General features: G+C 43.2%; 2 protein-coding genes across 2 annotated transcripts; one reads left to right on the top strand and one right to left on the bottom strand.

The window, feature by feature from the left end:
• Positions 1-312: 312 nt before the first annotated feature.
• On the top strand, positions 313-2,620 carry wdr74 (WD repeat domain 74). The gene is made up of 2 exons (XM_026329479.1): positions 313-1,025; positions 1,777-2,620. Exons 1-2 carry the CDS (start codon positions 417-419, stop codon positions 2,305-2,307), a joined length of 1,140 nt encoding a protein of 379 aa, XP_026185264.1. The 5' UTR covers positions 313-416; the 3' UTR covers positions 2,308-2,620.
• A 202-nt stretch (positions 2,621-2,822) lies between these two features.
• LOC113143807 (arf-GAP with coiled-coil, ANK repeat and PH domain-containing protein 3) lies at positions 2,823-14,760 on the bottom strand. Its single transcript, XM_026329478.1, has 22 exons — positions 14,401-14,760; positions 14,264-14,321; positions 13,417-13,536; positions 12,973-13,026; positions 12,318-12,376; positions 11,877-12,060; positions 11,749-11,793; positions 11,231-11,326; positions 11,052-11,126; positions 10,630-10,733; positions 10,478-10,529; positions 10,101-10,201; positions 9,617-9,728; positions 8,682-8,875; positions 8,324-8,393; positions 7,287-7,381; positions 6,944-7,020; positions 6,653-6,807; positions 6,033-6,142; positions 5,766-5,876; positions 5,028-5,089; positions 2,823-4,621 (listed from the first exon to the last, which is right to left on the bottom strand). The coding sequence occupies exons 1-22, from the start codon at positions 14,451-14,453 to the stop codon at positions 4,500-4,502; spliced, it is 2,109 nt and encodes a 702-aa protein (XP_026185263.1). The 5' UTR covers positions 14,454-14,760; the 3' UTR covers positions 2,823-4,499.
• Between the last annotated feature and the right edge of the window lie 835 nt (positions 14,761-15,595).

Raw genomic sequence — 15,595 nt, 5'->3', positions numbered from 1 at the left:
AAAGTATTAATCCTTAAATAAATGTTCCAATGGCTAACGCTGATGTCCAACCTAATAAATATTGTTTACACACCTGTAAATATACATTAAATATACATTTATTCGACTACTACTGATAAAAATAATGATGAGAAGAATTATATATTATATATTATTATAATATATATTATATATATATTATTTCCACCCTTCTTTCACCGTGAAACGGATTTTAAATTACACACTAAAAGTCTTTAAAGGGTTTTTTTTCTATAAAATTTCATCAATAAAATATAGAAGAAAAAAATTAGACTTCACAGTGACGTCATTGACACGCGACACACTCCACGAAGGAAACGCGTGTGTCCCGGACCAGGACTCGGAGCCACTTAAGACTGAGTTTATATCAGGTTTTTGGTCTGTTTAAATCCGTACTGATGGGGGACCGGAGCCAATTGTGCTCCGTGTGGCTGGGCTCCGAGACCGGAATCTTGAAGGGGGTCAGTCTGTCCCGGAAACAGGCCTTCAACTTCTGCAACACGAGCCACCTGAGCCGCGACCAGGAGGTCCGCGCGCTGTGCTGGGGGGACCCGGCGGAGACCGAACTGCTTGTGGGCTCCGTGGACGGGACCGTGAAGACCTTCAGCACCGAGAAGGGCGCCTTCACCGAGACCCGGTGCTGCGGAGACCCCGCGGAGGGCTGCTTCACCGGGCTGGCGGTGCTCAGCGGATCCGCGCTGGTAACTTGCGGGGAGTGCGGGACGCTGCGGGTCTGGAAGGAGGACAGCAGCGATCCCGTGATCGAACTTGACGCAGGGAAGAACGTGTGCAGGATGCGGCAGAGCCCGGTACACCAGCACAAAGTCGCTACCGGTGGGAAGGAGAACGGACTGAAGATCTGGGACCTGGAGAGACCCGAGGAACCCGTGTTCACCGCAAAAAACCTGAGGGACGATTGGTTGGATCTACGGCGGCCGCACTGGGTCAGAGACATGGCCTTCATCCCGGACTCAGACAAAGTGGTCACCTGCACAGGTTACCATCAGGTGTGTCCTCACTCTTCTGCTTAAAGTGGGAAAACAAGAGAAGGGCTCCGGATCTGGTGGGCCAGAGTCCATTCAAAAAGTGTGGACTTTACAGGAAACTGAGAGGGAACTATCTGGTTTAAAAACTTAACTTTGCCTTCAAGAGCTTCTCAGTTTAAGGGGACGTTCTGTAGAGAACAACAGCATCACCCAGAGGAATCTGCTGACACCGAAATACTAGAACAGAAACGTCTGATTTCTATAAAGTTAAATGTTTATTTAATTTGTTATAGTTTCAAAGTGTGAGAATCTGCACATTCCTGTATGAAGCTGTACAAAGCCTGTTCATTTTGTTCTCTGTTCACTGATCTTTTATGTGGATCTGCATACATTTGATTTGATTTCACACCAGAGTCAGATACGTGAAGCATCAACACACAAACATTGTGCAGGGACTGTTGAGGTCTGTTTTGGAAAGTCAACCAAATGACTACAAAACTACAAAGAAACCGCCAGATAAAAACACTAAAAACAGAAAAAAAGCAAAAAATAGCCACAGATGATCAGAGAGCAGTGGGAGTAAAAATGGCTCCTAATGTCTAGTTAATGAAGTCATGCATTAAATTACTGCGTTAATACAGAAAGTATTATTATTACACACACACACACACACACACACACACACCCCCCCCCCCCCCCCCCCCCCCCCGACTGCCCTCTACAGTCCGAACATACTTCCTGCAGCTCTAACATCTTTCTCTGTCCCTACCAGGTCCACGTCTTTGACCCGTCCTCCCCCCAGAAACGTCCTGTCCTGGAGGCCGAGTACAGCGAGTACCCTCTCACCGCTCTGTCTCTCCCCGCTGCCGGCAACACAGTGGTGGTGGGAAACACCCACGGCCAGATCGCCCTGCTGGACCTGAGAAAAGGTGTGGTCCGCGGCTGTCTGAAAGGGCTGGCGGGGGGCGTGCGGGCGCTGCAGTGTCATCCTTCTCAGCCGGTGGTGGCGTCCTGTGGCCTGGACCGCTTCCTCCGCATCCACAGCCTGGAGGACCGCAAACTGCAGCACAGAGTCTACCTCAAGTCCAGACTCAACTGTGTCCTGCTGGCCAGCCGGGACCTGGAGGACGGAGGGGGGGATGTGCAGGGAGAGGGTGCGACTCAGGAGGTGAAGGAGGAGGAGGAGGAGGATGAAGTGTGGGACTCCATGGAGCAGGTGGAGGACAATAGGCAGAAGAGGAAAACAGCAGAGGAGGAAGAGCCGCAGAAGAAGAAAGGAAAGAGGAAGAAAGGACAAGACTGAGGGGCGTTTGAGGTGTGGACAGACTGTTAGACATTTGAATACTTTCAGTCACTGTCATCACACTGAAACTCATTAAAGATCAGGGCTTTGTCAGTAGATTCACCTTATTTGTTTGTTGACCTGAGACTAAACTCAAGTGGACCAACGTACGGACGTCATCTTCAGTCAGAGCCTTTTAACATAATGGTGTTGTTAATACGTCATTATTTTATTATAATTTGAGTTTCACTTTGATAAACCTGCATATTTGTGTGTTTCAGATTTAAATGCACATCAGAGATTTAAATATAAAACAAAGTGTGCAAAAAGCAAAGCGGTCTGAGACTTTCATCCACATCCACATCCCAGAACTGTTTTCCATCAGATGTTTGTGTGTTTGTTGTCCCTGACAGACAACAAACACACATTTGTGCACAGTTTCCTCCAAAGCTGCTGGGTTCCCAGATCTGATCTGAGAACATCTGGTTTGGTCTGTTCACACTGTGGGAACATCAGAGTAATGTGAGACACTGACGTATATCAAGACATTTTATTAAGCAGTGGTATCACATTAGTTATGGTGTGGAATGAAATGTTTGCTCAGTAAGGACACAAATCCTCCTCCTGCTCATTCAGTCTGAACCTGATGTCATGTAACAGCCGCATGAGAGTCATTTGGTCCACTTCAGTCTCAATTCATTAAATAATTGCAACAGTTCTTAGACATATTTCCACTGATTAAATTCATCAATAAAGTGGTTAAAATCCTAAAGAAACATCAAAGCAACACTTAAATACAACCTGTAACAGCAGCTACACATCAAATCCCTTTCTGAGGTTAAACACAGCAGGTGGACAGAAACATCAAAGTTAATAAAACATCATCTAGTACAGGGTTGCATGTTTGAGTCCAGACTTGAGTCCAGAAAATGTGAAATCCTAAAGGAAACTGGCCAGATGGCACCTGAGACAGATCGAGCATAGTATTTGTCAGAACCAAGAGAAAACCTCAGGATATTTCAGTGTTTTGAGCCTGATGAGATGAGATGGCAGCATCACTGATCACTGTATATTCAGTCCTGTACTTTCAAACTGCTGTGGGGTGCCTCAGGGATCAGTGCCTTCTTATTTTTAGTCTACATTACCACTACAACATTTTTATGCAGATGATACTCAGCTTTACTGAAGCAGCTACGGTCCTAGTACTTCACGTATATTGTGAACCTAACACTTAAATGATCTGAGTATGACGTCGACCACAGGAAGGAGTCTGTGAGTGATAAACAGGATAGAGTCATTTTTTAAAACACTCATGTTTCACAGAAGCTTTAATGATGTTGACTCTCAGGTCCATCCTCAAATACGATGGAAAAGCAGCTGCATAATAAGACCAATATGCAATTAAAAGCTGCCAAATCAACTTTTAGGTGTGAGGTTGTTCCCATGATGCATTTCCACTTTGAGCGAGCTGGCTGGCCTGACTAAGGCTGCGTTCACTTCCAATTGTTCAAACCATAATCACGTAAAGATGAGAGTGGAAAAAAAAAAAAAGTTCACGCCGGCTTCCAACTGACACTTCAAAGATGCGGTGAACCTCTGATGGTAAACTGTGGCTGCACTGCCAAAGTAAAATCCAGTCAGCTCATTTAAAAGGAGCTGTACACAGTTCGTGTCTGGGTCCACTGCTCATTGGCATATTTAGTGTACAGTTTTTCTGCTGCAGCTAGCAGCAAGGTTAGCCTGAAGACTAACCAGTGTTTTCATGGTGTAAATGCAGCATTAACAATAACAGAGCTGAAACAAGCCAATTAATCAATGATTCCGTCAGCCAGGTCAAGCACTGATTAAAAGGATTAAAGGAGTCTTTTTTAACAGGGTTTCTGCAGGTTGTAGAAATAAATAGACTTCTTAATACATGAATTTGACATTTCTATTACACTTTTCATCAATTTCTAGCTGTTATTTATAATATTATTAATCATTAAACCTCCATAAACAGCCAGAAATGGATGGATTAAAATTAAAAAATAAATCCACAGCTCTTCCTCCCCCACCCTGAACACTGGCAACATTTTTCCAAACACATTAATTGTGCATAAACTCTTATGCGCAGCTATAATGTTATTATGAAGAAAGACAGCACTTTATTAATATATCTTATGAGTAATTTAGACACTGTCTAAATGAAATTTGTCTGTGTCTTTGTTAGCTGTTCACCGTTTCTCCTCCTCCTCCTCTCCTCCCCGGCTGAACTGCCGTCTGCTCAGTCTCTCCGGGTCATGTGAGGCCATGTCACTGAAATCACGGAAGATGTCCTGAAACGTCTCGTCGTCTCCTGAGGATTTACACCACACTTACAATCAGCGAGCTGCAGATTTCCTCACCTCTTCTACCTTTCTCTGAGCCAGCAAGCTGATGTTTGCTGATACATAATGGCATTTCGTCTGTGCTGCTCATGGTTAAGCTTCACATTCATGGTGTTGTGTGTGTGACTGTTTCTGATGGGACAACTTCTGTCCCCCTACACAAAGAAATCCAGTCTATCAAATGTATTGATCCAAACAGACTCAGTCATGCACCCCAGGTTTTATTACACCTCCACAGACGGTGCTGCTGATCTCTTTAAAATGATATCGACGTCGATAACTGTGCTTTGCATCACTGACATTGATCAGTCAGGTGGAATAAAAGCATACAAACAGGTTTTTGTCTTTGTCTGGGTGATGTTAGTGTTTACTCACCCACGGCTCCGAAGACTCCTTCTGAATCTCTCATCTCTTCATTCATCCTGGCCATTCGCAGGCTGCACCGACAACCAACAAACAGTGAAAACTAATCAATATACTTACATAATCATTAACTAAATCTATAGGCTTCATTTCATCTCATTTAGTTTGGATTTTCATCTGGAGGGAGTAAAATGGATGGAACAAAAATACAGGGCTGCAAATTATTTTTAGAACTGATTGATCTGCCTCTGATCAATTAATTGTTCCATTTATAGATCATCAGAAAAAGGCCAATCACAATTTCACATCACAAAATACAATCACAAAAAAACTTCTGAGATGTTAAGAGAAGGATTAAAAAAAGCAAAATTTCACAATTCAGAAATGTAAAAATAAAAATCTTTAGATCATCCAGAAATTCTTTCAATTATTTATTGATTATTTATTGATTATCAGAAGAACTGCTTTGATTGTCCTGTTCAGGGCCTCAAACCAAAACCTGTGTCCGCTGGTTGTGTGTGCGGAGATGGATACAGTCATGAAGAACTAGTTCCACCCTGTGGCCACCCCTCTCAAAACAATCAGTTTCTGTTTGTGTTCAGACTAAATGAACAAGACGTTCATCAGGGAAACAGAACTGGACTCTGGACAGAGCTGGGCTCACTGTTTGACCCCCATTTCCAGAGTTTCTGCTAAGCTAAGCTACCTATACCCAGATTCACACCCACAAAAAACATTTTCATGACTCACAGTGTGACGATGTCAGCGTGAGCTGTTTCCACGGCGATGGCCAATGGATCCTGTCCCCTCTCATCAACTGCGTACTGATTGGCTCCCCTCTTCAACAACAAGCACACCTGTCTACAGCAGCCAGTGAGAATCAGCAGTTTATTCCAGCTGAACTTTATTTGACGGCAGCAGCCAATGACTCACAATGTGTGTGTTTCTCATTGGTCTCCACACTAACACACTTAATCACAGGCCTCCTGCTGTAAACACAAACGTGTGTGTCGTTACCCGGTGTGTCCAGCGGTGGCAGCGGCGTGCAGTGCTCCCTGTCCTCTCAGGTCTCTGTGGTTGATGTTCGCTCCGTTCTGCAGCAGGAACTCACAGGCCAACAGCGACCCCTGCAGGCAGAAACAACCACCTCTTTACGCCCCTGTTCCGCTGCAGCAGCAACACAAGAAAATCTCAGCATTTAAAAATCTCGCAAGTCTTTGTACAAAATTCTTTTAGCTTTTCAGGACTTTCCAGTGTGTTTTCACACTACAGCCCTTTTTACTCAGATGTTTTAGTTTTTAGCATCTGTTTATTTACTGCTCTGTTTGATCCAAGAGTGAAGTCAACAACTGAAGAGAAGGAGATGAACTCCTTTCAGGTTCCCATTGAATCAACAAAGCAGATAGAGGTCCGAACTAAGATCCAGTTCGCCAGGTCCCTCCAGGAAGGTTTTCAGTTTGTTCCAGTTCAGCACTATGATAACAGACAATAATCTGGTTTAACCTTGGGAGACATCAGTTACTGATTTTTAAAAATACCAGGAACATCTTGTATGTTATCCCTTTGTCGTTCTGGGGAACTGGCTGCAGACACTCTGAAGCCACTGTAGGTTTGTATTTTTTATAAAGATCCCTCACCCCGACTGCAGCTCCGATCAGCGCCGTACGGCCCTCCTCCTCAGGGACGCTCCCGTTGACCTCCGCCCCCTCGGCCAACGCCGCTGCCATGGCAACAAGGTCTCCCGCTAATGCAGCCCGATACAGACGCAGGCTGGCGTCGTGCTTATGATGCTCTGAAACCAACAGAGGTTTCAGAGCATCAGATCCTAACTTTCCACATTAAATGTAAAAGTGCTGAACCTCAGTATGTTTCCAGATCAAAATGACCTGATGGATGTAACTTTCTCCACACAGGAGGCTTTGACTTACGAGCTCTATCTGATCTGCTGTTCTGCACAAATCTTTTCTCCACGTATTTCTCTCTGATCCACTGCTCCTTCTCTGCTCTGAAAGGAACAAAACAAATACACAAGTTAAACAAGAAGCGTCGCATCAGAGTTTTACTCTCGACTGTTAGTGACAATTTATTCAACCATCAGTAGCAGCTGATAAACCCAAAAGGTATTAATTTCATTAATGCACTAGACTCGCAGGCAAGATTATCATGGTCCAATTGCTCTAAAGCTTAATTATGAAAATGATCATTTCCTGTTGGTTCATTATTTCAACAAGATACAAACTTCAGCAGAGAATCAGAGAGAAGTGTTTTTACCGAGGGCTGTCGGCTCTGGGTTTGACTCGTCCTTCCTCTGAACATCGTGCCTCGTAGATTTGGTTCACAACGTTATTTCCCAGAATACACAGCAGCTAAAGACGTTTTCAGTCACAACATTCAATCAGAGATTAGAGGTCATTTCAGCTCTTCAACATGTAAAGAATCATTTTAAAGGACAAGTCTGGTGATCTCAAAAAATCCAACAGTGTGTCGGTCTGACGTCAGTGTGTGTGCAGCTCAAAGCCCATTGGTTCCTTCTGAAAATCTTTAAAAACATCTCACAAACATAGTTTCTTTAAAAACAGGTACAGTAATCCCCCAAAGCAGCTCCTCACTGTAGTTTAACAAACAGGAAAAAACTAGTCATTTGCTGGGGACTATTTTCAGTGGCGGATGAATCCACCTTTGGTTTCTAGTGAGTGTTTGTTGCAGCAGGACAGTGTGTGTGGGGCTGTTCATGTCAGCCAGTGCAGCGCTGTGGTCACTGATGAGTTCTTACAGTTTCTGGACAATAACGGAGGAAGAGGAGACAACAGGCTTAGAGACGCAGTTGGTGCGGTTTTGTAGGAAACATTTGGAGTTGGTTTGATGAGAAGAAAACTACAGAAATATTACCAGTCGTGTACTTTAACCAGAATGAGGGCTACATAAAAAACTACTCAACCTTGTGCAACCAGTAAATTAATCGAATATGTTTTATTGTCAGGTGTGCTTGGTGAAGCTGCGGCTTTAGATTTATATACTGTATTATGTAAAAAAAAAAAAGAGTTGTGCAAGATCAGAAATTGAAAAAATTTGAAATTTTGCAATAAAATGCAGGTGCTTCTGAAAGTATTCATGTTTTTTATTTTATATATTTTATTTTTAATAAATCAGCAGAAAGGTCTGACACACTGAGTGTAGACTACAAAAACAATCCATTTAAAACAAAATATATAAAACCATAAAATATGTAAACAGCAAAGGAGTCTGAATACTTTCTGAAGCTGCTGTAGATATATTTTTTAATTAGTTGGTAGTTGTGTGTGTGTTACCTTGAGCTGTTCAGCCTCCCATGAGTCCAGAGTGAGAGATCGCACCTTAGACAGGTGAACACCCAGACTCCTGGAAACATGAATGTGGTGCAGATTGTTAGGATTCATATAGTTAAAATCACACAAACATCATACAGAACAAAACACTGCATGTAACTTCTACTATCTCTAGTGCTGCTGTTCTGGCTCCTGTAACGTGCTTTGGAGTAAGTAAAGGATGGATGCACAGTCCAGTCGTTAACTACCAGAAAATACAAGCTCTGTGGCTACGATGCAGCTTTGTGTTCTGACGACTGATGCCTCCAGCACGTGCACACACCTGTGATGTCTCAGGTGTGAAGCCTCCTGTGGTGCTCACCTGTGTATACCAGAGCACTCGATGCACACGGTGACTCCCAGGTTGACAGAGGCCCAGCGAGGCTCCTCCTCCCCACAGTCACAGCACAGCTGGTTCCCGGGGCCCATAACGACCATGCCCAGAGCCAGTGGCTTCTGAGTGGGGGGGCCTGGTGAGTTGTCCCCACTACACTGGACAGGAGAGGGCTCCTTAGGCTATAAACAGTTTGAGATGACAGACAAATATGTAAAAGCTGAGAAATATGGATTTATCTTGCAGAGATCCAGCCTGATGTCAACAGGAAAATCTTCCTTTACTGTTTTTTTCCGAGAGTCAGAAGTTCAGATTCATCCCACAAATGTGTAGCTACAGCCAGCAGCCTGGCTCTGTCCAGGATGGACAACAAAGTCCCACCAGCACCACTAAAGCTCATGAATGGAGCTGGTGGACTTTGTGTGTGTGTGTTATTGTGCACAAATCCCATAAACCAAAACCAAAACCAGCTCTGGAAACAGAGACCAGTCAACTCCTTGATCATTCAGAGCCTGTAAACAGTGACAACTGTTCTCAGCGCCTGGAGCTGGTTTTTGGAAAAAGACGAGCCTCCCACTGTGTCAAAGAGTCAACGGGTCTCTGCTCTGGTTCCAGCTTCTCTCTGCTCAGAGCAGCGTCCAGAGCTGGTTTTTGGAAAAAGACGGGCCATCCATTGTTGGTGAGGAAGAACCATGTGAGCCAGGTCAGCGGCGTAGATCCCTGCTGTGTTTTTAATAGTTTTTGGACAACAATGGAGGTCTATGCTGTATCTAATGGACAGAGAGTGGACTCATCTAATTGTCAGCAAACAACCACATTTACTCAAATGAACTTGTTGAGTCCATGCTTTTAATACTGATTCAGCAGGACATTAATGGACAAACTACCAAAGTAAGAGCGGGACTGGCTGAAGGTGAACGTGCCTGTGTGAGCGGAGTGTTGGCTCTCTCCCTGTAGGCGAGGTCGATGCTGCCCTGCAGAGCGCTGAGCCAGGCCTGCTTCAGCTGCTCCGAGTCGGCCTGCAGAGCACAGCACCTGGCACAGCAAAGAAAGCATGTGAGGGGTTTTTAAAGTATTAGGTCTCTACTAGGAGACAATGAATTCTGAGCTGAGAACCACAGACAGAACAGGAAAGAAGACTAACACATAGACTGTACAAGGTAATTAGTGATACACTGCTGTGTGTTATATTCAGGGTTTGTGCACGTTTAATCAAGTGCAGTTTCTTAGACCTTAGAACTTAGAGTGCAATGTAAAACCCACTTCATATCTATATTAGTGAAAAAAATATGACAGTTCATGTTGAATATGAATAAATCACTTTGCAAATAATTCCTGAATTCTTTCTTTTCTTTAATCCATTCTGCGTAAAGTCTGCAGCTGCAGCACCTCCTGAGACATTCTTACTTCTGTACGGAAAGCAGCTCAAAGCAGAAACGTCGGTCGATGTGGTCCAGAGATTTGACAGCACACAGTCTGAGATCCTCAAACAGAACCGTGGCGTCCTCCTGCAGTACCGACACACAGAGACAGCACTTTCCAGCAATCTGTTCTTTGATAGTTTGAGCACTGAAGTACCAGCTTCCTGATGAACAGGTCAATACGCTGTGTGTCTTTATGTCTGCAGGGTTCTATGATTTTGTGTGTGTATTTTTTACTTTTACTGCATTTTCTAGTCTCAGGTCTTAATAAAGTGCCACATAATTAACTTTATTATCAGCTGTTATTAAATAATAATGATACAGGACATTACAGTGAGAACAGCACATGATGTTCAGTCTTACCTTGTGTGATTTTCTGTAAATGAGTTGATTATCTCTGATGGAAAACCAGCATCTGAAACCAGATTAAATATTGCAAAATAATATGATTCATTAACAGCTATTACCATGAACATTATGATAAGACATACAGGTGAAAGACCTGACTCATGTACCTCTTCCAGGTTTTAGATTTCCTCCTGGAGCGTTTGAACAGGTAACCCTGGATGATGAGATCACTCCCAGCACCTGGACTGACCATTGGCTCACCTGAAGCATCCTCAACACACAGACAAATCCAGGGTTTCGTATTTCACCGCTGTGTTGTTCGTTTCATTAATTCAAACCGTAACTAAACACACAGTCAGTGGAGGAGGCTAAAAGTAGATCCTGTGGCTGAGTTTGGATAAACTAATAAAAATAAAGGTTGTGTTTTTGCATTTCATGAAGTCTTCTGGTGCTAAAGTAGAAGTTAGACCAAAGTATATGTTTACATTATCATACAGAGCGTGAAACCTTTTAAGGTACAAAGTGTATTGTACAGTTATTTGACAGCAGGTCTGCAGACACTGCTAATAAACCTCTGAGGAATCCTTACTCTCTGCTGGACCAGCAGGTGTCTGTTCTCCAGGTCTTTTCTCTTTGCTGCACAGTCTGCAGACAGCTGGGACAACTGGGAACAGACCCAAGAACAGAGAGTGAGCACAAAGCATGGAGGGATTCATTACTCAACAGTCTGAACGGAGAGAAAGGCAGAAGGAGGTCAGAGGTCAGCACCTGTGCTGCCATGGTCTTCATGGTGGGCTCCAAGTCTCTGAACAGGTCGAAGCCTTGGTGGAAGAAGGTGAATTGAGCATGGACGAAGGAGAACACCTGAGTCCACAAATAGAAACACACTCGTCAGCACAGTCCTGCTTGATGGTTTCCAGCCGGGGACCCCCATCCTCCTGTCAGGACTCCATGGACACCACCCATCATATTCCCAATATGTTTTTATGAATGGAGCTTAAATTTAGTAACTTTAAATGAGAACAACTACTGTAACAATTTAATTTCCCTTTGGGGATTAATAAAGTACTTCTTCTTCTTCTTCCGAACTGGCTGTTATTTAACACTGCTCACTCGATGTTTTTCATACAAACTGAGCTGCAAATATATTTCCATCAGTGAACCAATCCATTACACTGACTGATATTTGAAGACCTCACAGCAGAAGAAGGGAGCACCTTTGCTCTACTCATGAAAACACATGTAAATATGCACAGATTCATTTTGTAAAGCTCTGCTCAACTTACGGAGTTCAAGATGTCAAGTCTCTGCTGAGTCTTGAAGGTGTTGAGCTGAAAACAAAGCGTGCAGGACAGGTCATTGAGTGATATTCACACAGGGGTGCTGCTGCTGTCAGTGATGAAGGTGGGCGCACCTGCAGACAGTAGTCCAGGGCAAAGTGTTGGTAGCATTTCTGTGTGGCAAGCAGCAGGTGACTCGCCCGCTCAGCGTCGGTGGCTTTATGCCGAGACACCTGAGCGTTTTTTACCGCCGCCGTCTCCAGATCCTCCCCAATCCGAACAAACTCCTTCCTAGTCTCTGCCAGCTGAGGAAGGAACCTCACAGACACAAACATCATCATCATCATCATACAGCTCATACAGAAAGACAAGTTACTTTTTTAATGCCAAAGGGAAATGATAGTGTTGTAGCAGCACAAGAATCAACAAGGTGTGAAAACAACACAGGTTTAAAAATATAAAGAGAAGTTAAGCGACATTAAACAGCAAAACCCTAGAAGTATGAAAACTAATATTTTCCACGTTTTTATTATTTGGAAATACCAACAGTGTGTGTTTGTGTTTGTTGGACGTACTGTGTGCAGAGGTTGGTCAGCTGCTGCCTGATGGCTCTCTGCGTCTGATCAAACAGCATCTGAGGAAAAAACACACAGATTCAAAAACCAGCTCCAGCGTCACTTTGTACAGTCTCTGCAGGAAGAAAGAGTCGACGGGTCCCTGCTCTGGTTCCACTGCAGCGTCTCTCTGTTCACAGCAGCGTCTGGCCCTGGTTTTTGGAAAAAAACGGGTCACCCATTGTTGGTGAGGAAGAACCATGTGAGCCAGGCAGGGGTGTGGCTCCCTGCTGTGTTTTTAATAGTTTTTGGACAGCGGAGGTCTACGGCACAGACTGATAAGCTGAACCAGGTCACCATTTCACACACATTACACTTAGGACACCAAATTCATTGGTGCTGTCAGTCTCTAGATGGGATCTGGACTCAGTGACACACACTTGGTCTTGAAGTGTCCTCATGTTATCCTGAACTGCAGTGATGGAGTAAACACATCAGAGCTGTCAGCAATGAAACAAACTTCACACAGTTAAACTTCACAGATGAATTTTAAAGACCATCACTATTTTAGGATTTTTAGACTAACAACTACTTTTAATCATAAGTCGCAGCAATAACTGAGGCGGCTTTAAAACAAGACAAAGTACCACAGAGAAAACCGGACGTGTGAACTCACAGTGTGAAAGCTGACCATCTCCTGCAGGCCCTGGCTGAACTGCTTCAGACAGTTCTGAGGGGAAGGAAACAGGAAGTCTGTGAAAAACGTTTCACAGGAAAACATGAAAACAAAGAGCTGAGACACTAAACCAAAGTTCAGGTGCAGCTGGAGAGAAGAACCCAACAGAGGAGAATCATCAGAGTAGAACACAGGACATGTGTTTATACTGGTGTGTTTGACTACAAAGATCATAATAATAAGGTTCATTAATGTCTGAATGTACTGTGCTGTACTGCACCAGTGTACTCTACTGTACCATCATTACCGCAGCAGGGCAGTACTTTAAACTCTTCATGTAATAACAATAATAACAGCTGACAACTACATGACTGTAATTCTTTTCATAGTAATTACTTTCACATTATTAAGTATTATTATTATCATCATCATATAGCTCCATACAGTGATGACATCGTCCTTCTTGGGGTACACGAAGAGTTCAGCCAGGCTGTGCAGGAACAGCTGATTGGCTGTGCTGTACACTTGTCCTGCCTCTACCATCTTACTGCACAGCTTCATCACCTGATTGGTCAGAGACACATATTACAGACCAATGAGCAAGAACAGTAGCAGTGGAAATGTAGGGTTAACTGCAGTTGTAGTAAAAATATTAACAGCACAGTATATTAATGGTAACAGCAGAAGCAAAAGGTGTAGTAATGATATAGTGCAATAGTAGTAACAGTAGTATGATAAGCAGCTGTAGAGGTTACAGTAGTTGTAAAGGTTTCAGCAGCAGGTCACTAACAGTAAACCTACTAATAGTATATGCAGTAGAAATATTAACAATTGTAATGGTATTTACAGTAACAATAAAAAAAAATAGTAGAAAAGGTATAACTTCCTGCAATAGTTACAGTAGTAACAGCAATAATACTATCTGTAATAGTATATTAACTAACTAATAACTAACTAACTAACTAATTAGAAGCAGTTGGAATTGTAGCCAGAGTAGTAACATTAAGAGTATTCTTATTAATTCAGTAGTAGAAGCAGTAATAGTATTAGAAGTAGTATTGACAGTATTAGGAGCAGCAGTAGTAATCAGCAGTATCAGGAGTAGCAGTACTAATTAGCAGTATTATGAGTAGCAGTAGTAATCAGCAGTATCGCCAGTAGCAGTAGTAATCAGCAGTATCGGGAGTAGCAGTACTAATCAGCAGTATCGGGAGTAGCAGTACTAATTAGCAGTATTAAGAGTAACAGTACTAACTAGCAGTATTAGGAGTAGCAGTAGCAGTATTTGTACCTTGTCCAGCTGCGTCTCCAGCTGTGTAACCTCCGTCTCAAACTGATCCAGGTTAAGCCTGAACACAATTAAACATCCTCAGGGCTTCTGCACATGCGCGATCTGGAGGCCAGGTGTGTATATGTGTCAGTACTTACCTGAACTCAGGTGAGTCTCTGACACACTCCTCAAAATCCAGCAGCGAGTCCATGTTACTTGCCTGTTACTGTCACTGGGTCCAAGTGCTGATAAAGGTTTTAGAGCCCCCCCATCCTAGCAGTTAACCTGTTAGCTCAGCAGTGTTTCATTTCTCTCATTCTGCGTCCATGAACCGCGAAGACCTCGCGAGCGTAGTCGATACTTTCATCTACAGCAGATCAATCGGCCGTCATGCACGCGCTGCTGTTTGTCACGTGCGTTGTCGCGATCTGAGAAAAAGCGGTTTGTTGTTTCCAGGCGAACATCTGTCTGACATCCCAATACTGCCGTCTGCTAACCGACCGCTAGTTCCTGCAAAGATCCGGGTCCGCTGGCTCTAAGCCAGAGAGCGGGGAAACAGCGACACCCTGCGGCCTGGAGTGGTACTGTAACTACATCTTATTTTACCTGTACCCGACTCTTTATTGTAGTAACAGTAGAAGTACCACAGCGTAAAAAGAATAGTACTACCTTATATACTTCTAATTTGAAGTACTTTATAAACCACTGGGTAGCTGATGTTAACTACCTTATATACTTCTAATTGAAGTACTTTCCATACCGCTTTGTAGCTGACATTAACTACCTTATATACTTCTAATTGAAGTACTTTCCATACCGCTTTGTAGCTGACATTAACTACCTTATACACTTCTAATCTGAAGTACTTTGCATAAGTACTTTCCATACTGCTGGGTAGCTAATAGCAACTACCTTATATACTTCTAATTTGAAGTACTTTCCATACTGCTGGGTAGCTGACGTAAACTACTTTATATACTTCTAATTTGAAGTACTTTCCATACTGCTGGGTAGCTGACGTAAACTACTTTATATACTTCTAATTTGAAGTACTTTCCATACTGCTAGGTAGCTGACGTTAACTACCTTATATACTGCTGGGTAGCTGACGTTAACTACCTTATGTACTTCTAATTTGAAGTACTTTCCACACTGCTAGGTAGCTGATGTTAACTACCTTATATACTTCTAATTTGTTGGATTCATCTGATTCTGAAAAGGAACTAAAGTTATCAGATAAATGTAGTGCGTTATTTACTTTCCACCTCCTTTTCCTACTGTGGTCAGAGTTATTTATCCATTTAAAACGGACTCAGGATGAAGTCCTGGACTTCAGGTGTTTCAAGATCATAC

The sequence above is a fragment of the Mastacembelus armatus genome, chromosome 13 (assembly GCF_900324485.2).
Source record: "Mastacembelus armatus chromosome 13, fMasArm1.2, whole genome shotgun sequence".
NCBI lineage: Eukaryota > Metazoa > Chordata > Actinopteri > Synbranchiformes > Mastacembelidae > Mastacembelus > Mastacembelus armatus.
The sequence above is the reverse complement of the archived record's forward strand: the minus strand, read 5'-3'. Positions and strand labels throughout refer to the sequence as shown.

Excerpts from the sequence above, each read along its gene's own strand:
- wdr74 (XM_026329479.1), top strand. The coding sequence starts at position 417 with ATGGGGGACCGGAGCCAATTGTGCTCCGTGTGGCTGGGCTCCGAGACC. Across the intron at positions 1,026-1,776 it reads CCTGCACAGGTTACCATCAG|GTCCACGTCTTTGACCCGTC; the intron begins GTGTGTCCTCAC and ends TGTCCCTACCAG.
- LOC113143807 (XM_026329478.1), bottom strand. The coding sequence starts at position 14,453 with ATGGACTCGCTGCTGGATTTTGAGGAGTGTGTCAGAGACTCACCTGAG. Across the intron at positions 11,127-11,230 it reads TGAAGACCATGGCAGCACAG|TTGTCCCAGCTGTCTGCAGA; the intron begins GTGCTGACCTCT and ends GTCTGTTCCCAG. Across the intron at positions 5,090-5,765 it reads CACGCTGACATCGTCACACT|CCTGCGAATGGCCAGGATGA; the intron begins GTGAGTCATGAA and ends TTGTCGGTGCAG.